At 49.8% G+C, this 27,534-nt stretch overlaps 1 protein-coding gene across 3 annotated transcripts in view; it reads left to right on the top strand.

The window, feature by feature from the left end:
* The window catches only part of Syne3 (spectrin repeat containing nuclear envelope family member 3), an 81,747-nt gene that overhangs the window by 26,974 nt on the left and 27,239 nt on the right, over positions 1 to 27,534 (top strand). For 2 of the 3 annotated variants that reach the window (XM_021647011.2, XM_060388122.1), the window contains exons 2-8: positions 5,419 to 5,576; positions 10,269 to 10,441; positions 11,421 to 11,730; positions 19,922 to 20,083; positions 21,813 to 22,160; positions 23,894 to 24,027; positions 25,851 to 26,025. In XM_021647011.2, coding sequence (XP_021502686.1) covers positions 5,433 to 5,576; positions 10,269 to 10,441; positions 11,421 to 11,730; positions 19,922 to 20,083; positions 21,813 to 22,160; positions 23,894 to 24,027; positions 25,851 to 26,025 — 1,446 coding nt within the window. In that variant the 5' untranslated portion in view covers positions 5,419 to 5,432. Of the gene's footprint in view, positions 1 to 5,418; positions 5,577 to 10,268; positions 10,442 to 11,420; positions 11,731 to 19,921; positions 20,084 to 21,812; positions 22,161 to 23,893; positions 24,028 to 25,850; positions 26,026 to 27,534 lie in introns of those variants that run through there. The other variant, XM_021647012.2, reaches the window with a different exon arrangement.

The following is a 27,534-nucleotide window of genomic DNA, read 5'->3' as shown; positions in this document are numbered from 1 at the left end:
GGTGGCTTCTTGGTTCCTTTGCTCCATAACATCCATACAGAAATCTTGAATAATCCCCCCCCCAAAAAAAAAAACTGTTCAAAGGACACCTAAATCACAAGTATGGATTGAGAAAGCAATCAGAAACAAGAAGAAAAGGATTTTTATAAATTTTAAGAACTAAAGCACATGGGATGAATCTTTTTAAAAAAAAGATTTTAATTTTATGTGTATTGGTGGCCATGGAGTGTACATGGAGGCCAAAGGTGTAGGCTTCCTGGAACTGGAGTTATAGGTGGTTGTGAGCCGCCCAGTGTGGGTGCTGGGAACTAAATCCAGGTCCTCCGCAAAAGCAGTATGTGCCTTTAACCTCTCAGCCATCTCTCCCAGCCCCGAAAAGCATTCTTATAAGACTTTATTTAATGTTGTTGTCTTTTAATTGACATAATAGTACCCACATTTATGGACACAGTGTAAAAATTTAGTGCAGATTTGCAAGGCGTGCTGTGCCCAGTGGCCCTCTCCTGTGCTCAGTGCCCTCTCCTGTGCTCAGTGCCCCTCTCCTGTGCTCAGTTGTTCTCTGCTTGCTCTCTTCATGTTTGGAAACGTCAAGCTCCTTCCAGTTTTTCATAAAATATGCAACAGGTTATAGTGAGCATAGTTTCTTTTAAAAATACTGTTTCCATTTGGGAAGTGAAGCCATATATATTATAAGTACTTATATATACTATATAATGAATATATAATATATATGTGATTTATTAGGGTGGTGTACAGGCTGTGGTCAGCTAGCCCAACAATGGCTGACTACAAACAGAAAGTCCAAGAATCCAGTAGTTGTTCAGTCCACAAGGCTGGATGTCTCCACTACCCTTCAGTATATGCTAGAATCCCAAAGAAATAGACTTCTGTGCTAATGAATGTAGCTACTTTGTATATTCCTTTTTTTCTCTCCACTCTACCCTTTATCTTGTATCCTTTCAACCCCTTAACACTAGGTAGGAGAGAAAAAAGGATAGAGGAGAAATAGGGCATCATTATTATTAGACTACTTCCCACTGAGTCCCTTGGAGCAAGTTTAATCTTTGCTATCAAGATATCTAATCTCTTCTTCTCTGTACATGACTACTTAACAAACTGAACCACCCACCCATTGGGGCTCTAGCATTTATATATCCTTTGAAAAGTTCCCAGAATTCCAAAAGTCACTTGCAGAAACTGTCTGCAGCTGGCAAAACCACACTGATGCTAGAGCACAAGGCAAATCATAATCAGCTGTGCTGGGCAATCCGAAGCAGCCTCATATCCCCACACTCTGGATTAAAACAAATATATTCTTATAATCTTTCTGTGTGTTTTTTTTTTTAAAGCTAAAGTTCTAAAATTCTCACTATAAGTGAAGGAATGGATTTACCAGTGAGAGTGAGGGCAAGCAGGCAAAGAGAGAATGCTTCCTTCTTCCATGCCCTTTATGTAGGCGGCCAGCAGAAAGTGTGGCCCAGTTTAGAGGCAGATCTTAACAGTGGGCCTTCCCAACTTGAAAAGATTTCATTAGGACAAACTCTCTCACAGGTGTACCCAGCCATCTGGGTTTTAGTTAATGTCAAATGTAGTCTAATTGACAACCAAAGATAGTGTAGACGTGATTGCCTGCACGTATGTGTGTGTACTGTGTGTTTGGTGCCCACAGAGACCAGAAGAAGACATTGGATCCTGTGGAACTGGCTACAGATAGTTATGAACTGCCAAATTGGTGCTGGGAACCAAACCTGAGTCCTCTACAAAAGCAGAAGTGCTATTAAAACCTCTCAGCCACCCCTCCAACCTTTTGTTTGCTTTTTCTGCTGCTAACGTCTTACACTAACTTGCTTTCTCCATTGGCTAGACTTCAGGCTGTCACATGGGGTCTGTGTAGTGTTGGGGACCCCTGAGTTGTGAGCTTAGATGGGAAACTGACTCCCCTTCACCTCAACCTGACCCTGAGCTGATGGTTTTCCGGCACTTACCCAGCAGCAGCAAAGCCCCTCTGCTATTTGCAGGGCTTGGCATTCTGTCTCGTGTATTTTTAGTTTAGTTATGGTGCAGCTGTCACACATGTCTCCGAGTGTTGGTGATGCTCAATATTATTTCAGAGTTATAGGAGTTGTAAGATCCATGGTTCAGAGCGTGTGGTTTACTGTGTTAATAAGTAGTGTGTGTGTGTGTGTGTGTGTGTGTGTGTGTGCCCCCCCAAATTTGATTTTAAGTGTTTGGTAACTGGGTCTTATTGTGGCTGGGGCTTTTACTTTGTTTGTTTGTTTGTTTGTTTTTTTAATTCTTTGCACTTGAGAAAGCACTCACATACACTGTGGGCAGCTGTCCATCCCAGTGCTGCCAGGGCTGTCTGCTTATTTACTGCCGGAGCTGCAGCGTGAGGTGGCCTGGGTGCCGCATTAATTAAATTCCTGGGTTTGGTGGCAGTTTTGCCCTGAACTCTGCCTGTAGCCTGCTGTGAGGTACACTACTGGGTCATCAAACCAGCGTACTTCTCTGGGCAAAAGCTAGATGCACTGTTCTCAGGGGGCACTGTCCTCTGAAGGCCCTGGGGATGATTTTTCCGTCCCTGCGTGCCTGGCTTTGTGAACAGAAAGGCAAAGATCTCAGAAGCTAGACAAGACCCACAGAAGCTAGACAGCAGTTTGGAGCCATGAAGAACCAGTGCAGAGGCTAGCGCACACGAAGGAGCATTTCAGAGGAAGCATTAAGAGAAAGGGAGTGGCCAGGGGTGTGTATTAAGTTTCCAGAAAAATGTCAAAACAGCTCTAATAGAAAAACAACACTTTGGGGGCTGAGCTCTGAATTAGCACAGCCTCTCCTAGCGTGCAGCTGGCCCTGCACCACCCACCCGTGCCCATGTCCGTTGGCTCCGGCATGCACTGCTGGCAGGGCCTTTGTGTCTCTTTGTCTGCCACAAATTCCTCCACCCAGTGCCATGGGGATTGAGGCCAGCCAGATTCCCAGCCAAGGCTTTTGGAGAGATTTAGTCATGTTCAGATTCTGTTTTGCTTATTTTTTTTTTAAATTTGTAAAAAGATGGTTGCTCTTTCCGGAAAATTTTCATGAAATTTTCTTCCAAAGAACCAGAGTCCGAGTCCCAGCACCCATATCAGAAGGCTCGCAAACACCTGTAACTCTAGCTCTGTAGGATATGACACCCCTGGCCTCCTCAGGAACCCACATTCACATGTAAGCACACAGACATACATACATACACATGATTAAAAACAATAACTACTTTAAAAAATAACTAAAAGTAAGAGAGGATCTTAACCAGCCATGGACAGTTGTCCTATAGCCAAGTGGCTCCTGAGGTCACAGTGGCTCTTTCCATCGGAGAAGCCTCACGTCATATGTATGGACAACCAGGCCTTAGAGGAGCTGGGCCACTTCTACACCCCCTCAACTCCTACTTAGTTACATGGGCCCAGTAATGGGGAGCCCCCAATCTTTTTATAGCAGTAGCTTTTGTTATTAGTTTTCTTTTTCCTTTCTAGAAGTGATTTCTTTTAAGGTTTATCTATGTCTGTTTCATATATGTCTATGTACCACATATATGCACACAGTGCCTGTGGAGGTCAGAAGAGGCCATCAAACACCCCCGGAGCTCAAGAAACAGGTGGTTGTGAGCCACAGTGTAGGTGCTGGGAACTGACCCAAGTCAGTTCCTCTACTGGTCAATGGCTGAACTATCCCTCCAACTCCCTGTTGGGGTATTTCCTTCCTTCCTTCCTTCCTTCCTTCCTTCCTTCCTTCCTTCCTTCCTTCCTTCCTTCCTTCCTTTCTTCCTTCCTTCCTTCCTTCCTTTTTTTCTTTCTTTCTTTCTTCCTTTCCTTTCTTCCTTCTTTCTTTCTCTTTTTTTTTTTTTTTTTTTTTTTTGAAACAGGGTTTCTCTATGTAGCCCTGGCTGTCCTGGAACTCACTCTGTATACAGGCCACGATGGCCTCAAACTCAGAGATCTGCCTGCCTCTGCCTCCTGAGTGCTGGGATTAGGTGTAGGGTTATAGTTACTAACTACAAAATTTTGGCTCACTTCTTGGTATTACGCCCGTCCTCCGTGTTAACTTTCACAAGCCTGTGCTAAGCTTGCATTCTGTGGGCTGCTATGGAGTGTAAGTATGTCATATGTCATAATACATGCAGCCAAGTCCCTGTGGTTGGGCAAGGAGGTTGCTTCCAGCTTCCTTTCAGTTAGCCACTTTATTTTGTCTTAATTTTATCTTATTTAGCATATAGAATAATAGACTTCATGATTCATGGTATATATGACTTCTGATTTAGATATGTCATTGTACTTTGCTCACAGTTAACCCTACTTCTTGCCCTAGGCACCTTCGACTCTCATGTCCTACCCATTTTATTGTTTTAAACAGTGCTGTGGCTGGGAGGTAGCTCAGTGGTCGCTTCTTCAACAGAGGCACAGCCCAGCCCGTCTTTTATTCCCCCGCACTGCAATAAAACACAATAGTGAGAAAATGGCGTGGGGAGGTGCTTGATGTTAGAAGGTACATCCATTCTGGGCAGCTCGTGCCTACAACCCTGGGCTTGCTGTGCAAGGCATCATGGGAGGCTGGCAGATAAGTCAGACCCAATCCTTTTACGCAGAATGTGGATGTAAATAACCTTAATCCAAAGCAGGCGCTAGTTGCCGTCAGCTGACACCCAGAACCCGAACACACAAGAGTTTTGTCCCCGGCTTAGTGGGATTTTAAGAACAGTGGGTGAGAAATCTGAGACAGTTTGTTCACTGTGCAGGGTGAGGTTAGGAGCAGCAGCTCAGGCAAGGAGGCGGGTGGGTGGGCGGCTGGCTTGTCCCAGCTGGCAGGTGTTGCTAGGGCACAAGTGGGCTTTATCAGCCGGGCTGAGCCAGCGGATTGCTTGTGTCAGTGAGGGGTCCCCCTCTAAGCCATGGAGGAAAGCAAACAAGCATTCCTGGAGCCCCCAGCTGGTGTGAAGTAGGGACAATGTAAGCTCACATGGATCTCCTTACCACATTAATTTCAGGAGGGCTTTGGGTTTTTGTGGGTTTGGCTGATGCCAAGGGCAATTGTTCCTTCAGTTGAGAGCTTGGATATATATATAAGTCAAGCTCATCTGGGGTTGCACCTTCTCTGTGAGCTTTGAGAGTCTCTTATGGAGGACCTGAGAATGTAGACAGGAGCGAGCCTGCTCCCAAGCTAGAGAACGAACAGAGAGGCCATGTGCCAAGGGGACGTCTCTACCAGCCTACTGCTCCCACTGCAGAGGCTAGGCCTGCTTTCTCTCTGCCCACTTCCAGTTCTGGGCACTTAGGATTGACTGCCATGCCAAGTGGGCAGCATCATGTGGGGGTGGGGACTGGCATTTTGTGCCTGCTTCCTGGGGTCTCTCTGTAGCCCTTGACCTCGTGTGGTCCTTCCCAGTCTACACAGGTGCCATGACGCAGAAGCCCCAGGAGGACTTTGACAGGAGCGTGGAGGATGCCCAGGCGTGGATGAAGGTGGTACAGGAGCAGCTTCAGCTCAATGATAACACGCAGGGGCCCCGCGCGGCACTGGAGGCACGGCTGCGTGAGACAGAGGTAGGTCGTGGCCCCGTTCTGGTGGTGCTGTGGAGTTGGCCATCCCCCTCCCGCTCTGGCCGAGGGACCATCGAGTTGTTCACCTGTGTTCAGATGTCCTGGTCCTTTTGCTTACATATGCATTCTGATCAGGTGGTCTGGGCCTAAGGCTCTGATCCTCCAGAAAGTTCCACATGATGACCCTGCTGCTTGCCCATACTTAGGTCACAAGGGACAGAGCCTGTATTCTGGCCCTTCCATGCCGGGGGCGGGGACATCTGTATATCCGGGGTGGGTCTCCTAACTCTGCTGGCTCGGGCTTGGCTCTGCCTGGTCCCCACTCTTTGAATCCAAGGCTTCTGCTGGGCCTATATTGGCCCACTTCTACCCTCCCTCGGGTGGGGTTAAAACACTGGTTCAAGGCTGGAGAGATGCAGAGGGTTAGAATTCAGTTCCCAGAACTCATATCACCTAGCTCACAACCACCTGCAACTCTAGCTGTAGGGGATCTGTTGTCTTCCAGTTTCCACTGGTACCTACAGTTAGATGCATATACTTTCTCTCTCTCTCTCTCTCTCTCTCTCTCTCTCTCTCACACACACACACACACACACATAATTAAAAATAAGGTAATTGGGTAGTGGTGGCACATGCCTTTTAATCCCAGCACTCAGGAGGTAGAGGCAGGTGGATAGCTTTGAGTTCAGGGCCAGCCTGGTCTACAGAGTGAGTTCAGGACAGCTACACAGTGAAACTGTGTCTTGAAAAAAAAAAACAATAAAACTTTATTTAAAAGATTGGGGAGTCTGGAGAGACAGCTCAGCAGCTAAGGCTGCTTGCTGTTCTTTCAGAGGACCCGGGTTCAGTTCCCAGCATGCATGCTGGGAAGTTTATTAGCTGCCTGTAACTCCACCTCCAGGGGCTCTGACACTCTCTTTTGGTCTCTGTGGACACACACACACGTGGGATAAGTACATAGGCACACACATGCTAATCTGGTCGGAGCCCTCCCAGATACATCCAGAGATGTGCTTCGCCAATCTCCCCGGTGGCTCTCAGTCCTGTCAGGTTGACAGTTGAGATTAACCAACTAGAGTCTCCGTGGTTTCCATTGTCTACCAAAACAACACCAACGCTCATCTAGCCTTAGACGTCCTTTCTGTCTGTGACACACCCTCCTTGTCCCCCCTCACAAGCTTACATGCTCCTCGATTTCCTGTCATTACGCTAAGCCTTAGCCCATGTACTGTGTCTCCTTAGAATACCTTCAGCTTGCCATGAGTGAGTGAAATGAAGTGTAGCCTGTCTTTTCTGGCCCCAGCTAGCCTCCAGGCACCACTGTCCTCCAGTGCCCATCCTCAGCTGCGTGCTGTGTGAAACCTTGCACCTGCTGGTGGGTTGTGAGGAATGAAAGGGAGTCAGAAGGAGCTGCAGGCTAGGATGTGTGTGTGCATACGCACACACGTGTCTGTCTGTGTGTGTACGTGTGTCTGTGAGTGTGTATCTGTGTATTTGTGCACTTGTGTGAGAATGTACGTGTGTCTGTGTATTTGTGTGTGTGTGCGTACATGTGTGCACACATGTGTGGATGCTCAAAGCCCTCCAAGTGGGAAGGAGACCACCTGCTTCCTGTGAGCTCAGATCCTGGGTCACAGGCCGTACTTGTGGTCACGTGGCCTCCAGATCCTCTCCCAAGTCCCACTGTCTCGTTCTCTTTACTCTCTGTCCCCAGCTTCCTAGGTGAATGAAAAAATAAATAAATAAAAGGGGAAAGACATGACTGCTCCTGGGAATGGTGGAGGAGAGAGTTGAATGTAGGCACATGGGAAAGCATAGCCAGGGGCAGACACATCTGGGAGAGTCTAGAGTGGTCACAACCTTGAACCACGTGAGAAGAGGAGAAGGAGGAGAGAGAGCAGGAAGAAGTTTGGAAGCCAGGAGGCCAAAGGAGCAATAGAAGGGCCCAGAAGGTAACCAAAGCAGAGGCCAGATCTGCTTTGATATGTTAAATAGGGTACCTCATTGCGTGTCCTGGGTTTGAAACTTAACGCCGGGTCGGCACTGGAGTCCCATCCTCGGGGACTCCACAGCTTCGAGGCCCTTCCTGCTCAGGGCAGCTTAGCCTTTGCCGGGGGTAGGGGGGGTAGGGGGTAGAAGGGATGGGGGAAGCCTAGTGTAAGTCCTCTTGAGCCAGAGTGACACAGCACTCCAGAGTGATTAAGCTTGAGTGTCAAGGTCACTGGGTTTCTAGGCTGCCCTAAGACCCACAATTCCAACACCAGGAGCCTGTTTGCTTAGCTGTGAAGTGGACACTAGACACGCAGAATTGTCTCCAGGGCTGAGGAGTGAGTCAGTCCTATCTTACTGTGGGAGTCTGTTTACAGCACTTATCTCCAAAAGGGAAGGGTGACGTGCCACACCCTACCACCCCATAGAACAAACAAAACCTCTCTTGTAAGGATGCTCCCTACTCTTCAATTGACCCTGTCCCACATAGAGACAGGTAAGGTGAGGGGACACTTACGTTTCACTCTTGGGTAACATATGTGAGGGAGAAGTTATTACCATCATGCACTAGCTTTTATCTAGCACTATCATCCTGACTAGCTTTTATCATACGAAGCAAAGAAGAGGGATGGAGGCTGGCGGTGGTGGTGCTCCCCTTTAATCCCAGCACTTGGGAGAAAGAGCCAGGTGGATCTCTATGAGTTCGAGGCCAGCCTGGTCTACAGCACAAATTTCAGGACAGCCAACCTATACAGAAAAACCCTGTCTCAGAAAAAAGAAGAAGAAAAAGAAGAGGAGGAGGAGGAGGACAAGGACGAGGAGGAGGAGGAGGAGGAAGAAGAAGAGGGGGTGGGGACTATTTGCATGTGTTGGGGGACAGTCTGACTAATGATGCAAAATGCCTACTTGCATGTTTTGTCAATGTGCTTGAAACCAGTATGTAATTTGGACATAGCAGGCATTGGTGTGCTGTCACTGGAGAGTAGTCATGTGATCTGCCTGAAGTCACATGCTGTCAGAGAGGGCCACCTTTGGATGTCAGGAGCCCTTCCTTCTCCATCCAAGGAGACGGGGACGAGACAACCAGGCTGCCCAGGATAGGAGTCTGAGAAAACTGACAACTGAGCTTGAGGTTAGGCCAGGGAGAGCTGCCAATAAGCCAAGTCAGTAGGCGGTGATATAAGAGAAAAAAAAAATGAAATTCCATTGTCTATAAAAAATGTGATAATAGTGGATAGTTATCGACGGCCAGAGCAGCAGGGTCAGGCAGCATGCTAACCTGTGGCTTACTGCAGTCCTGCCTGTCATAGGCCTGGTGTAGAAAGGTCATCCTAGGGTGACCCCTTAGTCTATAAATAACCCTGGAATTAGTCCAGTCACCTGACCAGGAGGCCAAGCTTATATTTGTGAAATGGAATAACAATTAATAATAACAATTAATAGTGATAATAGTTGAGGTGATCTGTCTGTTGTGTCCCATGCCTGTCCTCTGCCCAGAGGAGCTGAAGGCAGGATGAGATTAAAGATGCAGGGCATCTATGAGAGGGTGCACCCCTGAGAGACGAGGTACAGGGCTGACAAGGTACAGGGCCGGCAGGTGACCAGAAGGGTGAGGGGGCCTACAGTGTGTTCAGGTGCCATTCTGTGGCTGTGACAAAGCACTGTCACCAAAAGCTACTTGGAAAGGGATGAATCCATCACTGAAGGAAGTTGTGGCAGGGGCTTGAAGGAAAATCACAGAGGAACATACTGCTCTCTGTCTGTCGCTTACAGGCCAGGCCCACCTGCTTAGGGATGGTGCCACCCACAGTAGGCTGGGCCTCTCCCATTAAGGGCAATCTAGACAATTCCTTTAGACATGGCCGCAGGCCAGTTTGTTCTGGGAGATCCCTCAGTTGAGATTCTCCTCAGATGAATCTGGGATTTTGTCAAGTTCACAGCGGAAGCTGGCATAAGCTTGACACCTCACAAACCTGACAACATGAGTTTGATTCCCGGGCCCAGAGTAGGAGAGAACAGACCCTCCCCCCAAGTTGTCCTCCCTCCCTCCTTTACATGGATACTGTGGTACACACACCCATACTCACCCATATACATCACTTGTGCACACACACACACACACACACACACACAAACACACGTGCAGACAGAGGCTGGGAGAGACAGACTGGATGGATGGCTCTGGTCTATTCTTGAATGAGTCACCCATCAGGAATGGACTACGGAATTCCAGTCACCCATGGGAGCAGGGCCTGGGAGCAAAGGGCAAAGCAGTGTGACCAACTCCCTTTGAGCTTTGGCTGGGTGGGGACCACAACAGCCTCGGCAGACTTGAGGGAGTCACCTCATGGCCATACACACACAGTGATGTACGCTGCCTGCACCTCTGTGCAAAAGAGTAAACGGCTGATCTGCTCATGCCAGGGCGCAGGACGAACGAGGCACATCCCAGGAGAGAGTGAGCCCTGTCTGAGCTGGAAGCTGGACATAGCCCAGTGGGCAAGGTCACGACTAGACTCCAGAGCTTCCTCTCCCTTCCCACAGCCCTCAGCCGCTTGCCCAGGGACTGCATCAGAGGAGTGCAGGGCCTCGAGCTGAGCTGCAGCGACTCCAGCCTTGGGATCCAGCTCAGGATGCCGCGCCGCTCTCTGTGCCTGCCTGGTGGTGGTCTGTCTGACGGTGGGGAACTGGCTGTTGTATCCACAGAAAATCTGCCAGCTGGAGCCCGAGGGATGCGTGAAGGTGGAACTGGTCCTGCGGGCGGCTGAGGCCCTCTTGGCAACTTGCCGGGAGGGGCAGAAGCCTGAGATCCTGGCCCGGCTGCGGGATATCAAGTGCCAGTGGGAGGAGACCGTCACCTACATGACTCATTGTCACAGGTGGGGATGGTCAGATGCCAGAGACCTGCCTTTCCTATCACCGCACCATCTTGGGCCCCCTGTCTGTGTGACACTTCTCCAGGCTTAAGGGTCCTCAGAACGGTGTATCCTCTTTGGATTCAGGCCAGAGCCTCGTTCTAATAACACATAGGTGTAATGCTGATGGTTGGTGGACACTGGATACTCCATGTGTGGCACCAGCAGCCCCTATAGGCTCCTGCGTGTGTCCTCAGCAGAACAGGAGGCCTGGCCCTGACTAGGGAGGTGGCTCAGTGGGTAAAGTGCTTGCTGGGCAAGTGTGAGGGTCTGAGTTCAAATCCCCAGAGCTCATATAAATCTGAGTATGGTGGTGCATGACTGAACAGAGCTTTCTGCCTTCCAAACCCTGTACCCAACATTAAGAACAAATGTCTGATGCTGGCTGCTGAGATAGAGCCATCCATCTCCACACTAGAGAGGTGGAAACTGAGACAGACGAAGGGGCAGAGCTACCCTACCTTGAGAATTCACACAGGCACTCTATCTGCTATCCCTACCTGCTGGCCACTGATTGGCCCGCAGATAGCTTATTTTCTGCCTAATATCAGGCACAGTCCCAAGGCAATCTTCTCCTAATCGCTTTCAGGCAGCATATGCTTAGGGCCTGGGGCCACTACAGACAGAGTGAAGGATTTGTGTACTGGCTGAGGGAGTTCACAGTCAGAAGTGCGGATGCTGGTGGCTCAGGGCCACCTGAGCCTCATCTCCCCAGCACGTGGCTGAGGGTGTGGATGGGATTTGGGCATGGCCTCACCTGGGAGGTTACTTACAGGGCACAAGGTCTCATAGGAAAGAAGGAGAATGTAGAACCTGGAGTAAGACAATGTCATCATTTCCCTATAACAGGGCTCCTATGATGGGGGGGAGAGGGGGCGGGGACAGCATCTCTCTACCCAGGAGCCAGGGCCGGCCTCTCAGCTCCACCATCTCTGTCCCACAGTCGCATTGAGTGGGTGTGGCTGCACTGGAGTGAGTACCTGCTGGCCCAGGATGAGTTTTACCGCTGGTTCCAGAAGATGGTGGTCGCCCTGGAGCCTCCCATGGAGCTGCAGCTGGGCCTGAAGGAGAAGCAGTGGCAGCTGAGTCACGCCCAGGTGCTGCTGCACAATGTGGACAATCAGGCTGTGCTCCTGGACAGGCTGCTGGAGGAGGCAGGCTCCCTGTTCAACAGGATCGGGGACCCCAGCGTGGATGAAGATGCCCAGAAGAGGATGAAGGCTGAGTACGATGCTGTGAAGGCCAGAGCACAGGTAAGCCGTAGATGGCTCCATCACCCATCCACCTCCCCATCCCATATGCCCATCCATCCCATATGCCCTCTTCTGCTCATTTACCATCTCCCCATCCTTTCATTAGCCACCCACCAGCACTTACCCAATTTCTGCTCAACCTCCTGGCCTGTCTGCTCCCTTCCCCAAGGTATTACCAAGCCTCCCTTTCACACCCTACCATCCATCAGTCCAATCACTCTCCTATCTCTCCTACCCATCTGGTCACTCAGTCATCAGTCTGCTGCTCCTCAACTAACTAGTCTATTTATCTCTTCAACCACTGGGCCATCCGCCCCACCCATCTACTCACCGTCAAGCCATCGTTTTATGTGCTAATCATTTCCATCTGTTTTCTTGTCCATCACCTCACTGTCTACTCTCTGGCTTCTCACTCTCTTGTTGATCCACCCAGCGCCTGGTTACCCATCCACCAGCCTTGCACCTACCTGTCCACCTAGCCTTCAGCCTCTTATCCACATCCCACAGTTGCTCAGGGCTTCATACACTTGTGGATGCTCAATAAACACGTGTATGAACTGACGGATTGTGCTGTTCATGTCCCCCATGGCTTCTCTTTGCCCTCCATCCTTCCTACCCTTCCTCCCTCCCACCCCTTCTTTTATTCCCTTTGGGTTTCTCTACTTCATCCCTTAGGTTGATCTGACGCCGCTTCCATCCTTACCCCACTCCTTCTGCCCATTCCCTTTCCTCATCCTGGCTTTTGTTTGCAGCGGTTCGCTCAGTTACTACGCTAAATGATTACTTTTAAGAAATTCTGCTTTTCTTAATGGGTCTTTAGAATCTCTGCCTGTTCTTTCCTTAAAAAAAGAGTCCCTTTGCCTGCAGTGGGGTTGTGTTCTTATTTGTCAGTAAGTATTATGTCCAGCAGCGGAAGCAGCAGGGGTGGACGCTTGCTGTCACCACGTCTTCTGTATGTGGGGATTGCTTCCCTGTGGTTGTGGTTTCCTGCTGAGCTCATTCCATCAGGGCATGGTGCACATCCACACAGCTGAACGAACCAACCTGTCCTAAAACCCTGGTGGCGGGCCAGCCAAAATTAAAGACAAAGAAGGCAAAATAACCAAAATACAGTCAAGCTTTGGATCCAAGTGATCCGCATGCACGTCCTCTAATCTCTTTTCTACCAGAGCCAACTTTCTCTCAGCCTCAACTGATAGTTTTCTAGGACTATTTAAGTCCTTATCAATTTGAAATAAACTGCTTTGTGCTTGAGTAGTTAATCCAATTGTGGGTTGTATCCAGTTAGTATCTCCCAGAAAGTTTTGACAATCATTAAGAGTTTGTAATTGATTTCACTGATTTGTACTTTCTTTGGTTGAATTTTCTTTTTTTTTATATTTTATTTTTATTTTCATTAATTACGGTTTATTCACTTTGTATCCCACCTGTAGCTCCCTCCCTTTTCCCCTCCCAACCCCCTCCTTCTTCTCCATCCATGCCCCTCCCTCAGTCCACTGATAGGGGAGATGCTCCTTCCCTTCCATCTGATCCTAGTCTATCATGTCTCATCAGGACTGGCTGCATTGTCTTCCTCTGTGGCTGCACCCCCCACAGGGGGAGGTGATCAAAGAGCCAGCCCTGAGTTCATGTCAGAGACAGTCCCTATTCTCATTACTAGGGCACCCACTTGGACACTGAGCTGCCATGGGCTACAACTGTGCAGGGATTCTAGGTTATCTCCATGAATGGTCCATGGCTGGAGTATCAGTCTCAGAAAACACCCCTGCGAACTTTCTTTAAACCTATTTATATCCTAGATAATTGATAGGATCTCTTCCTTGTATTTTTCAGGAACAGTTTGTAATCCCCAGCAAGGCAAAATTCTCTTTACTTCATCGGATATTTTTTTCAAAGGTATCTGCATCTGAATCAGCCAGTAAGATATCATCCATATAATGATACATTTTAGATTGAGGAAAATGTTTTAGAATTATTTCTAATGGTTATACAAAATATTGACACAAGGTGGAGCTGTTTAACATTCCTTGTGGCAAGTATCTTTGGGTTTTTTGCAGTTACACAAGGGTGCAGGGAAAGCAAATCTTTCTTCATCTTGTTCCTCAAGGGGTATTGAGAAAAAGCTGTCTTTAAAATCAGTTACTATACTAGGCCATGCCATAGGATAACAAGGAAGCTAAAGGGATTCCTGGTTGTAAGGAGCCCATCGGCTGAATTACTTTATTAGTTGCCCTTAGATCTGTTAACAGTCTCCATTTTCCAGATTTCTTTTTAATGACAAATAGAGGAAAATCCCATGGTCTGGTAGACTCCTCAATAAGTTGGCCCTCCAGCTGCTCTTGGATCAGCTGCTATAGTGCCTATAACTTTTCCTCACTTAAAGGCTATTGCTCTACCAAAAAAGACTTGTCAGTTAATCCCCCCCTCCACACACACACGCCCCAGACAGTATTCCTCTGTGCAGCCTGGGATTACTCTGTAGACCAGGCTGGCCTTGAACTCACAGCCTTGAATTTGACTGCCTCTGCCTCCCTGAGTGCTGGGATTAAAGGTGTGTGCTACCATGCCAGCTGTCAGTTAACCATTTTAATGGTAGGGCAGTTGGTACACCATTAGCCGTGGCCCTCCTCGTACATTTGGAGAGCCAGCCTCTGCTGTGTCTTGCTATGGACAGCCTGGACAGTTGATAACATTTTTTAATACCTTTATCAGGAACAACTTCTATCCTATGGTTTGCTCCTAAAATTTGGAGGAATGCTTTCCCATTGTTGCAATAGATCTCTTCCCCATAAATTCATGGTTATATTTGCCACATATGGCCTTAATCTTCCTACATGACCTTCTGGTCCTATATATTTAATCCACTTTAGACTTTGTTTTATTTGACATAAAGTCTCAGTTCTTAGGAGCTGTGTAGATAGAAACATTTGGAAATGGCCAGGCTGGATTCCTGGAATCCTGTGAAATTATTGTTACAACTGCTCTGGTATCCACTAAGCCTTCAATCTCAACTCCATCTAATTGTAATTTTAACTTTGGTCTCTTATCATTTATAGCAGTTTGCTGGTTCAGCGATTAATAATCTAATATACAGAGACACACCTTAATGTAATGTGAAGGTCACCTCTACACCTATCCTTAGCAGATCTGTGGATTTGCTTCAGCCAGGCACCCTGGGAATTGACCTTCATGATCCCTGTTTCTCTGTCACTGTGCTAGCTTAGGGGTTCCTGAAGTGAGTGTGCTTATTTGTTTCTGAGATAGGGTTTCACTGTGTAGCTCTGGCTGGCCTGGAACTCACTATGTAGACCAGGCTGGCCTCCAACCCACAGAAACCCACCTGCCTCTGCCTCCTGAGCGCTGGGATCAAAGGCATGCGCCACCACCTGTTGGGGAAAAAATTTCGATAATAAGCCAGTGTGCTGCTTTCTATCTCTGGGAGAAAATGCCAGAAGAAAAACAACCAAAAGGAGGAGAGGTTTTTAAATTGGCTCACAGCTTTAGGTGGCTCAGTCTGACTCTGCTGCTCTGGACCTGAGGTGAGGTAGAACATCATGGCGGATTGTGGTCAAGCAAGCTACTCACCTCTTAATCCAGGAAGCAGGGAAGGAGTCAGTAGTCTCCACTTTACAATAGCCCATTTGGCTCAAGCTCGTCAATGGATTGACCCATCGATGAAGTTAGTGCCCTCAGGATCTAGTCACTTCCCAACAGTACCTCCAGCTGGAGACAGAGCCTCCCACAGGTGAGCTGTGAGACGTTTACACCCAGACCGCAATAGCAGAGAATGGAAGTCCATTAGCAGCACTGAGTGCTTGAGAAGAGTTCCAGGCTGTGCCCAGTGTTGTAGGGCCTGCTCAGTGAACTCTCACTTGGTTTGGAACTCTTTGAGAACTGGCCAGTGTTTGGCCATCATAAAGGATAGCCTTTATTCTGAGAAGTACGGGGGACAGTCAGAAACAGCATCCTTGTTTGACACACAGCAGTGTGCGTGTGTGGAAGTGCTTATGAGGCCCACTTTCCAACAGACACACACACGTGCACACACACACACACACACACGCACACACACACACACTCCTGGGAATATGTGGCTCCTCAGGCTGCTATCCTGGGTCAGGATAAATGGATAAGGCAGTCAGGTTGACTTGGCTCTTGGAGCCAGTTTCCCTGTGCTGCACCACCCCACGTCCCACGTGGTCAGAACAGGCCTAAGAGGAAACCTCTCCCCAGGTCTCCCCCTCCAGGCCTGTGGAGGAAAGGGGCCTGATTCTTCCCTGTGACTTACAGGAACAGACACTCTGTCAGTCGAAGGAGCCCTGAGCAGAGGAGAGGAAGTGTGAGTTTTGTGTGTGCCTGTGTGAGTGGAAGCTAGGTACCAGGGGAAGCTGGGTAAGCACCAGTTCCAGCCCAATACAGAAGCCACCGTGCTCATCCCCTCTGGGAGTCTCACCATCTCTTCACATGATCCAAAGCCCAACAGAAATCATAGCTCTCAGGAGGGAGCAGACACTCTCCTTCCTAAGCCTCTTCCTGCCTCTGCCCCTTCCGTCCTCCAGCCTTCTTACATGTAAACAGAGATGATGTCACCAAACAATTGAAAAAGATTTCGAAGGCCAGGCCCACCACTGACCCAATAGAAAGAACCAGAAGTCCTAACTCAATGGTTCTCAACCTTTCTAACGCTGAGACCCTTGAATATAGTTCCTCATGTGGTGGTGACCCCAAACCTTAAAGTTGTTTCTGTTGCTACCTCGTAACTGTAGTTTTGCTGCTGTTATGAATCGTAATGTAAATATCTGTTTCCTGATGGTCTTAAGTGACCCCTGTGACCTACAAAGGGATCGTGACCCACAGGTTGAGAACCACTGGGCTAGATGATTACCAAAGTAGACTTGATTCCTGGGGCAGTCACCACACCTGAGTCCATCAGTAGGGCGAGAGGGGTTGGTAGATTGGACTGTGGTTGCTTTTGTGCATCAGCACAGAGAGGGGATTTGGGGCTCCTGGTGGAGGGAGAGGTTTCCGTTAGCTGAGTATAGGGCCATGAGGCTGCCATGGGAGAAACTAGCCTTTCTGGTATAGCTGTTGGCGCAATCCCAATGTGGAAGTGAGGCACTAGGGCAGCAGGGAACTGGGTCCTGCAGAAGTGAATTGTTTTCACCTTCCAGCTGCTGGCTGAAGCATGGATTTTTCTCTTCTTGAGCCCCAGAGGGCTTAGAGGGACTGTTTATGTGGCCAGTTGGCTTGGGAAAACCCAGAGGTGGCTTGGCCCATGTGACATCACACTCAGATAGTGTGTGTGTGTGTGTGTGTGTGTGTGTGTGTGTGTAGTGAGTAAGTGAATGAGTGACCTTGTAACTCAAAAGAGGGTGTTGGAGCTCATGAAGCTGGAATTACAGGTGGTTGTGGGCTGCCTGACATAGGTGGCGGGAACCAAACTTGGATCCTTTGTAAGAGCAGCAAGCACTCTGAACCACTGAGCTGACTCCCCAGCCTTCTGTTCTTCCACCCTTTGTGTCCCGGTGGTCAGAACAGGTACCTGCTTAGCCACCTCACCACCCCAGTCTTCACAGATGTCAAGCATGTGAGACAGGGATGGCTCTCAAGTGGGTGGACACAGGCCCACCCCCTTTGGCTTCTGGGACAACCCCCGAAGAAGCTTCTAGTCCCAGCGTAGAGCTAAGCAAATGCTTCTGTCCTCCCAAAGCATCAAAAGGAAAATGCAGGCACTCCAGCTGGTGCCAGGAGTATCTTGTTTGATCTGAAACCATTGCTTCCGAGTGGCAAACAGCAACACCCCCCTCTTCCGCCTCTGAGAAGGGCTGCTGGCACCAGGCCACGGGTCCTAGACTTTCTGCAGCTCTTTGTTGGGGACATAAATCTAAGCCGCCCTGTTAATTGCTTGGGTTTTGACATTGTTGACAACCCTGCTTGCTGCAGATGGTTTAATTGTTTGGTTTAATGAGAAGGCGAGCCTTCGCCCACTCGTTACCCAGTCACTCTCCCACTGGCCAAAGCAGGCTTTGAAATGGCTGTTGTTCCTGGCACTCAGCTAATCTGGATTCCTGGTGCCACCACTCCTTGCCAGCACCTACTCCTCATCACGGGGACCTTTATTTACTTTGGACTTTTCTGGGTGCAAGCACCTCATCACTCACACTGGCAGAGTTACGCACCATTCATTCCTGGGAGGGGCCCCTCCCACCTCCATCCATCAGCAGCAGCATCAGGCTCAGCCCCTGAGGTTCCTGGGAACCCTACTCTGTCTCATCCATGAGCCTTCCCTGGGATTGGAGGGAGCTGTGCGTGCAAACCACACCTCAGGAAGTGGGAAGCACTGAGGGAACTGAAGAGGTCCCCAACGATTTTCTGGGGGTCGAGGACTGATCCGTGAAGGGGGTGGTTCCTGCCAAGCCCTGCTTTGGGATTCAGGTGGCCCTTCTCTTTAACTCTCATCTCTTTCCTAAGTACCCTGGCCCTAAGCCTTGGCTGCCCCATCTCTACAATGGGGAGAGTTTCTTGTGATTGCCATACTTATTGCAGAGGTTTGATGAGTTGGTATTGTGTAGTTCTGATGAACAGTGTCTCAAAGCGGGGAATTGTGCGCAGACAGCTGGGGAAGGATCCACTGGTCTGCGCCCCTCAGTGGAGGACTTGTGACTCAGCTTCCCACAGGGTCAAGGCCTTCCTAGATGCAGCCTGCTCCACACTGAGGAGCTGAAGTCATGAACCTTCAGCTGCTGTACTCTCTGGCTTCTCCTATGGCTGCTTGGCATTGGGCTAAGAACAGTTTTTTTGGTGTTTAAACAGGCAGAGAAAATTTCAAAGCTGACTATATCATGGCATACAAAAGTGACATGAAGTTCAAATGTTAGGATCTGCAATCAAAGTTCTGATAGGAATAGGGCCATTCTTTCGCCGCTGTCTCACTGCTTAAATGATACAGTGCAAGCAGCTCCTGAGTGATTGAATAATAGCAGTAGAAGCCACGGCTCAGGCAAAGCTGAAAGCATTTGTTTTGATAGAAATGGTCTGGGGTCCCCAGTTTGAAGGTTTTCTTTTCATCTCCATGTGGGGCATAGTCTCTCATGCTTGCTGTCTGGACCTTAGCTTGGGCCCCATGAGAGTCCCAGTGCCTCCTGACTCCATTGTGCACCTTTTCAGGAGAGGCATGTCCTGTGAACAATTGCTGTTGAATAGGTGGTGGCTTCTGGATGTCCAGCCATCCAAGATGTGCTCTGAGAGAACTCCTGATCCTCCTTTTCCTTGACTTTCTCTGCAAAGTCCCTCTGTCCTGTTTTGCTTCTGTGTTGCTGTGATATAAGTTCTGACCAAAAGTGGTCTTCTTCCAGGAAGAAAGCGTTTACTTGGCTTCCTCTTTCAGGTCAGTGCCCATCATCCAGGCGAGTCAGGGCAGGAATAGAGGCAGAAACCACAGAGGGATGCTTTCTCATCTCTGGGTGTCCTAGCTGGGTGACCTTGGGCATTTCACTTCACTGCTCAGAGCCTCGGTTTCCTCGTCTGTCAAATTGGGATAAAAATGAGAGACCCCTGTGGGTGGGCAGGAGAGTTTACAGGGCTTGCATGAAACTTCCTTCCTTCCTTCTTTTCTTCCTTCCTTCTTTCCTTCCTTTCTTTTTTAAGATTTATTTATTTTATGTATATGAGTGCTGTTTGCTTGTATACCTGCATGCCAGAAGAGAGCATCAGATCCCAGTATATAGATGGTTGTGAGCCACCATGTGGTTGCCAGGAATTGAACTCAGGATCTCTGGAAGAGCAGACAGTACTCTTAACTGCTGAGCCATCTCTCCAGCCCCCATGGAACTTTCTTAGCAGTATGCACAGCAGGATGAGGGTGAGGGTGAGGGTGAGGGCTCAGAGGGACAGTGTTCTGTGGTCCTTATTACTGTTCATGTTACTCTCATACCCTATCAAGTGGCATTCCCCATACATAGCGGGGGAAAATGCCAGCTGTAGAGTTGACCAGGCCAGGTGCTGGCATGTGTGGACTCCAGGGTCTGGTTCTGACTGCAGCATCTCTGATGCACACTCACACATCCACACAGATCTACCCCCCAACTCCCTGCCAAGCAGTTATTGTTTCCTGGCCTTAAAGGGTCCCAGCCTCAGGTAATGGGCTGCTAGCCAGGTGGGGGACCCTCATGGCAGGCAATTCTCCCTACAGCACAGGGTGGACCTCCTGGCGCAGGTGGCCCAGGAGCATGAGCAGTACCGGGAGGATGTGAACGAGTTCCAGCTGTGGCTGAAGGCGGTGGTGGAGAAGGTACACAGCTGCCTTGGGCGGAACTGCAAGCTGGCCACGGAGCTTCGCCTCTCTGTGCTGCAGGTACATCGCCGGGACTCAGGCAGGACACTGTGTCCCAGCTAGGGCATCTTGAGGTCCCGCCAAGGGAGAGTCTTTGTGTTGTCGCAAGTGAGGATAATATTGCCTCACCAGACACAGACACCCACAGCACAGACTCATGGGAAGGGAACTGTGGCATCAGAGCAAAACATTTGGGGTAGTGGATGACAGGTGGGGCATATTGGACTTGCAGGATTCCAGTAGCCTGGTCTAGACCCACGGGTCTCAGATGTGGGGTGCACGGCATGTCAGGGGACATTTTTAATCATTACAGGTCTGAGTGGGTGCTGCCCGTTGCTCCCAGATGACGAAGGCTAGGGATGCGACTACATCCCAGGGCAGCACCACAATGGAGAATCATCCCATTTAAATGCCAGTCATGCCATGGGAGAAAAGCTGTAGGTGGGCACCATGCTGTGGTCATAAGAAGTGGGTTCATGCCACCTTTCACACCGCATGGCCCTGGGGGAGCTTCTAGATCCTGCACCTAGTGGGTGTATGTAAGCATTTTTGGCATCAGATGTATGCAAGGGGGATGCAGTATAGAAACTGCAGACATGACTGCTCCATGGTATAGCTAAAGGGAAAGTTTTTATTGAACGAGAGAGAGAGAGAGAGAGAGAGAGAGAGAGAGAGAGAGAGAGAGAACAGCCAAAGGCATCTGGAAGAGTCTAGGACACAGAAAGAAGTAGACTGAACATAGTCAGCAGACTGCACGTGGCCAGGGGTGGTCTGCAAGGGAGGGGAGAATAGATAGCAGGGGACAGAGAATAGAGAAGCACCGTGAGAACAGCAGGAGCTGAGAATAGTGGGGAGAGCCCAGCTGTAACGAGGATAGGGTCCAGGATGAGCTCTCGTTGGGCTTCCCGTTGGAGTCTGGGGCATTGCAGTTTCCTTTGGACCAGACAGCAAGTGATTATCAGCAATTCAAGATCCAGTCCTCAGCCTTTTCTGCACGGTGCCTGTTAATTTATATTTACATCAACTTGTCTTTGGAGAAGTTGGTGAAAATTAGGTAGAAAGAAAAGTTGGAGTCAAGTGGGAGTACGCAAGCATCAGCCCACTACTTTGGGTGGAATGATTGAATCTTTGAGGCTAGCCTGGGGAAGGTAAAGATAAATATGTATGTATGTCTATGATAATATCCTGTCACAAAAAAAGGAAAGGAGAGAAAACTTGAATCACGGTTGTAAAGGGGAAGACCGGTACCACTTGTAATTAATATAAAAACATAAACTCCAGACATGGTTACACATGCCTGTAATCCAGCACCTGGGGAGTCTGAGGAAATTTAAGGCCATCCTTAGCCATAGATTGTGGCCAACCTGGGCTACCTAAGTCACACACATGTTATCCATATACCTCCACAGATATAATGATATACACAGACATGTGTCTGAAATCTAAATAGGTACACACAAACACACACAGTGAGGGTTGGTGCCCCTTGATTCTTTGATTTGCTAATGGCTTCAAGTTGATTTGTTTTAAAGAAATATTAGTAACTGCCGGATAGTGCTGAAAACAGACACACCCGACAGAGATATTACCCTGTAAGTACTCAATGGCTTGGAAGAGACAGGAGGGAACACTTCCCACCTCACAAGTCCACATTATCTAGGCAAGACAGTGCACACTTGAGATGGTCCCCACTGCTCTAAGAGCAAAGCTGACCTTTGCTTTCCTGCTGTCTCCCCATCACCCTCGTCAGGACGTTGCCAAGGATTTCTCTAGGGGCGAGGAGTCTTTGGACAGACTGGAGGAGCAGGCTGCAGGCGTCATTCGGAACACCTCTCCTCTGGGTGCGGAGAAGATCTCGGGGGAGCTGGAGGAGATGCGGGGGGTCCTGGAAAAGCTCAGAGTCCTCTGGGAGGAGGAGGAAGGGAGGCTGCGGGGCCTGCTCCAGTCCAAGGGGGCCTGTGAGCGGCAGATCCAGCAGCTGGAGGTGGAACTGGGAGAGTTCAAGAAAGGCCTTCAGAGAGTGGCCCAGGAGGGCCTGGAGCCTGTGGTGAAGACAGCCACAGAGGATGAGCTGGTGGCCCACTGGAGGCTGTTCTCGGTAAGTATGGAGGTATGCTGGGCCTCTGGTTGCCACTTACAGTTGATCTGTGGCAGGGAATCACAGTCAGCCTTATATAACCTCTCTGGTGTGCCTGATTCTTTGGCACCTGAGTTCCCTGAAAAGGTCATAGAGAAAGCAGGTGTTTGTTCCCTTTTTCCAGAAGAAGAAACTGAGGCCCGAAATATTCCCCTCCCCCCCCCGCCTTGCAGTCCCTAAAGGCACATGGTAAGTTGGTGACTAATTTAAGACCCAAGGAACATAGGACTTCCAGACATGGGCTTCTAAGCCATTTCCTTCTTCAGCAGTGGGATGAGGGGTGGATGTTCGGGCCAGGAAGTAGTGAGGTTAGAGGTGGAGCAAGGTTCATAGTGCAGGGATGGTGAAAGGCAAACACAGGGCAGGGGCTCTGGGGAGGTCCAGCAAGGACACCCATTTAGGGAAGACAGTGTGGGCTCCCACCCACTCCGGAAGTCTTAGTCACCTTCATGTTTCTGTAACAGAACAGCCGAGGCAGTCAGCTTAGGAAGAGCAAAGGTTTGCTATGGCTCATGTTCTGGAGGTATGGTCTGAGACCCAGTAGCTGCATTTCTTTGGGCATCTGGCAAGAACAGAATGTCATGGTCAGAGTGTATGGCACCTCCTATATATTACATATTCACCTCGTAAGCCAGAAAGCAAGGCCAGTCAGGAAGACAAGACAAGAAGGCCCCATGGGCTTCTTTAGTGGCACACCTCCAAAGACTTAAGGACCTCCCTCTGGGCTCCTCCTCCTAAAAGCTCACAGCACTGCTGCCAGCTCCAGTCAAATCACAGCAGGAAGTCTGACTTTCAGACAGTTTTTAGATAAAGATCCCCAACCCTCCTCAACCTCTTGTCTAGCCTGCATCTTTCTACAAAGGGGACCGTGCATCCTCAAGGGCTGCCTGCTTCAGTCTGCTTTGAAGCGTTGTGGTGGTTGAGAGTGGGGATTGTGGGACCAGACTGCATAGGACCAGAGGGGTTCCTCTCCTTCCTCCTGGACAGCATGAGGGGAACGGTTTAACTTTAGGAGTGTGTAAACTGGGAATAATGACAGTGGGGCCAGTGAAAGGGCTTAGCACCTAAAGATGTCTGTGCTTAAGAAGTACTGCATGGGGAAGCGGCAGGCAGATCTCTCTGAGTTCAAGGCCAGCCTGGTCTACAAAGCAAGTCTAGGACAGCCAAGACTACACAGGAAAATCCTGTCTCAAAAAAAAAGGAGGAGGAGGAAGAGTAGGAGGAGAAAGAGGAGGAAGAGAAAAAGAAGAACTGGCTCTTAGCTGGAGTCTGGCTTGCTAACCAATGGTTCACATTCCCTAAATCCCTCTGTTGAAGCTTTGTTTTTCATAGTCATCTTTTATGTCAGTGCTGGGGTTTGAAACCAGGTGGAGGTTGGGGGGGGGGGGTTGTTACAGAATAAGATCATCCCAGAACCAGAGGTAAAGGCTGTATCCAACAGGAGCAGCTACAGTAAAATGAAGCTAGCATTTGTCACAGTGTCACTGTGAGGAAGCTGACACAACTGGGTAGCTACAGGGAAGGTTAAGTTCTAGATTGGAGAGCAAAGCTTGAGCCTAAGGATAAGATCCCCCAGTCCATGCCTTTGGAGACAAGGTCCTCCAGCCTGGCCTGTCACCAGTCTCTCCTCAGCCCCTGTTGTACACACTGTAGTCCTAAGGAGCCTCACCAGCTCCTCATGTCATGTCTTACAGGGGACTCAGGCTGCACTGGCTTCAGAGGAACCTCGTGTGGACCGGTTACAAACTCAACTGAAGGAACTTGTCACCTTCCCAGACCTACAGTCACTCTCTGACAGCGTGGTGGCCGCCATTCAGGAATATCAATGGTACCTGGGGAGGCTGAAGTCGGGCAGGACTAAGGGTGGTCGGGATGCAGGGCACTGGGTACCTGGCACCCTGTGTGTGGAAGACAGGCTTGCTGTCTGGGCATGGCGAGTCTCTACTCAGCTTAGACCCTGCCCTCTCGTCATTGTGGCATTTGGCTCCCCGAGGCCTGAGCTTTGCTTTTTCCTGGCTTGGAGGCTCACCTCTGCTGGCTCTTCGGGTGGCTGAGCATTGGGAGGGCTTCGCCATGCAGTGTCATAAGAGGGGGCTGCTACGAAAGTGAGCACCACACCTGCACCGCTGACCGTGCAGAGACTTAAGTATCAGAGTGAATCTTCAGCACAGCCTCTGCTTGTCTCTACCCATGGGCACAGCTGTGCTCAGCAGCAGGTAGAGTAATGCCCCACCCCACCCCACCCCCACCCCTGCAGAAGCAAGTATTGCACATTTGGGGGTGATCACCTATTCTTTGCTAAGGAGGCATCCTACAAACAGTCCAGCCATCCCGACAGCACCTCTTAGTACATATTACACCTCTTCCTGGTCATGGAGGATTCCTTCAGAGTGTACATAGTCCTCCACCTGTGCCTCTCACCCAGAGCTGTTCATAAGCCCAACATCTGTAAAACTGGGATAGTGCCTAGATCCTACTGCAGAATGCTGACGCAGGGCTAGGCTGGGGCTCAGACTTCCTATACACAGAGCAGGAAAAGGCCCATCAGCCAATGGTCTCTCTTCCCTCAGCTTGTCTTGCCCAGTTATCAGGATCTTTATCTGGTGTTGAACCTTGTACTCAGAACTTATTTATAGGAAGCAGCTGGGCCTGGGATGGTACATTTTCCCCCTGCCTGAGACAGGGTTTCTCTGTGTAGCCCTGTCTTGGAACTCACTCTGTAGACCTGGCTAGCCTCAAACTCGGAGATCCACCTGCCTCTGCTTCCCGAGTGCTGGTATTAAAGGCGTGAGCCACCACCGCCCAGCTCTAGGATGATATCTTAGGAAGGGTTTTGGTTTGCCTTGACCAGGCAGTACCAGGTTAGGTTGGTCCCCTGCTTTAAAGCTGGGCTGGCTCAGTGTGAGGACAGTTCTGTGGCACTGCCCTTTGATCCCGATAGCCCAGCTTTCAAGGTCCCAGCTGCAAGAATGGCATAGCCTACAGAACCTGCCCTTCACTCTGGGGCTGCATGTCACAGTCTAGCTCATTCTGCAACCCTTTCTTCCAGGATGCTGTCAGGCTCAAAGTAGCTCTGGTTCTCAGACTGACATTTTTATCATTTATTTCTTTTAGAACTTGGATTGAGCTCTTGGTTGGGTCTGGGTGGGAAAGGCAGTTCTCCAGCTGCCTGTTACGAGAAGAACCCTCTGGATTTATGAATGGTTCCAGGATCACTGTGAGGCCATCCTGGATTAGGCATGTTTCCGGGAGCAGTGTGAAGAGCATTGTGTTACTCATTCTTCGGATGAGGAAACTGGAGCTTGACCGCATTAAGCCATGCAGGTTACGGCTGCTCTGCCTGCCTCTAGAGTGCCGGCCTTTCAGGCACTGCAGACCCAAGGACGCTCGTGTATCTCATTTCTGTGAGAACCCACAGGCCTGAAGGAGCCTAGGATCTGTTCTCAGGAAGAGCCCTGGCATTTGGTCAGTGCCGCTCTCTCTCAGTGCTTACGAGTTCCCACCTACGTCCTGTGTGTGAATCCTCACACAGTCATAGCAGCCCATGTGTTAGGAAGCCATCCCCTGCCCTGGCAGCCTGGGCAGAGGCCTTAGCCCTAGACTGACCTCACTCTCTCCTCTCTGGATCTGTGCCCTGCGCTGTCCTGGCAGTATGAAGGGAAGGAACACCAGGCTCCACAATGCGACCAGGGCGGAGCTGTGGCAGCGTTTCCAGCGGCCCCTCAATGACCTGCAGCTGTGGAAGGCCCTGGCCCAGAGGCTCCTGGACATCACCACCAGCCTGCCGGACCTGCCCTCCATTCACACCTTTCTTCCCCAGATTGAGGTAACGGGGCTCTGTGGGGCTGGGGAGGCTGCAAGCCCAGAGTGTGGCATCTCGGCTACTCTTCCAGGGCCAAGCGTGTTAGCGGGTCCTAACCTGGGTCAGCCAAATGCCAAGGGTACCGGAAGGGTCGTCACTTGTTCTCAGAGATGAAATTCATCCTCAGTCCTTGGCAGAGGCAAAGCCTGGCATGGCTTTCGTGGATCTTCTCCTACATGGAATTTTGTCCCCGTCGGGGTCCCCTTCATAGGTAGAGTAGCAATAGTTCTGCGAGAGAGCCATGTAGCAAGCCACTGCCTTTCCTGAGTCTACAGTGACAGCACAGAGGTGATCAGGCCGGCTTGATGGCTCAACAGTGTCACCTGGAACCCAGGCTCCCCTAGCTCCAAGCCACATCTCTTTCTGGCCCCCAATTTAGCTACCAAGTGCCAAGCAGCATTTGTTATTGGTGGGAATGGCACAGAGGACCAAAGGGAGGTAAAGCCTTCCTGGAAACCTTGCATCTCATTGGTGGGGCAGGTCATGTGACCACACCCTTAAACCAGTGCTTGGCTGAAGACGGTGAAATTGTCATGACTGGCTGTACCAGTAACACTAATAATACGGAGCCTTCAGGTGCTTCCAAAACAAATGCCCGCTGTTTGGAGAAAGAGGAAAGGCAGGGAGGGGCATTTTGCAACGTCTGCCAGAGTCCCTCCACACTGAGATTTTGATTGGCTTATAAACACCATTGGGCTCTCAGTCCATGAGATGCTCTTGTGTCCAGGGATGCTCGAACACACACACACACACACACACACACACAGACATGAAAATGTGCTGCATGTCAACTTCATTTTATATTAGCTTTCATTCTGATTATAAATACACCTGCTACCCAGAGAACGTATAGATTTTCCCGAAAATTAAGCAAAACTGCCCACCATCCCATGAGGCACAGGGCCACAATCAACATGTTAGAACAGTTTTCCCCATCACCCTTTCCGGCCTGCTGGGTGTTGCTGGGAGAATCTTTAATCGGGGTAGGCCCCACTCCCACTGGAGAATGCTGCTCGGCCTGAAGCCTGGAGCCTGCAAGTGTGTGAGCCCGAGGCTGGTGTTGGGAACCATCCTTGATTGCTCTTTCACCTTATTCATTGATCCCAGAGCTCACTGGAGTGGCTGGTCTTGCCAGCCAGCTTGCTTTAGGGGTCCCCTACAACCTCCTCCTTGGGCTTGTTCAGAAAGCACCTTAATTGTTGAGCCATCTCCCCAACTTCAATCTCTCCTTAATTATCTGTTTTATTTAGTTTTCTAGTTGAGACAGGGTCTCCTTTTGTAGCCCTGGCTTGTCTGGAACTTACTATGTAGACCAGGTCGGCCACGAACCCACAGGGATCCAGTTGCCTCTTGTTATTGGTGAGAACTGCCCAGGGGCCCAGGGGCCCAGGAGCTGTGTTTCCAGGATGTCAGAAGGTCTGTTGGTGATGGAGGGTCACTGTGTAGTGGCATAGAGGCTCAAGTTGGTGCGGT

This window comes from Meriones unguiculatus, chromosome 7, assembly GCF_030254825.1.
Source record: "Meriones unguiculatus strain TT.TT164.6M chromosome 7, Bangor_MerUng_6.1, whole genome shotgun sequence".
In the NCBI taxonomy this organism is placed as follows: Eukaryota; Metazoa; Chordata; class Mammalia; order Rodentia; family Muridae; genus Meriones; species Meriones unguiculatus.
The sequence above is the reverse complement of the archived record's forward strand: the minus strand, read 5'-3'. Positions and strand labels throughout refer to the sequence as shown.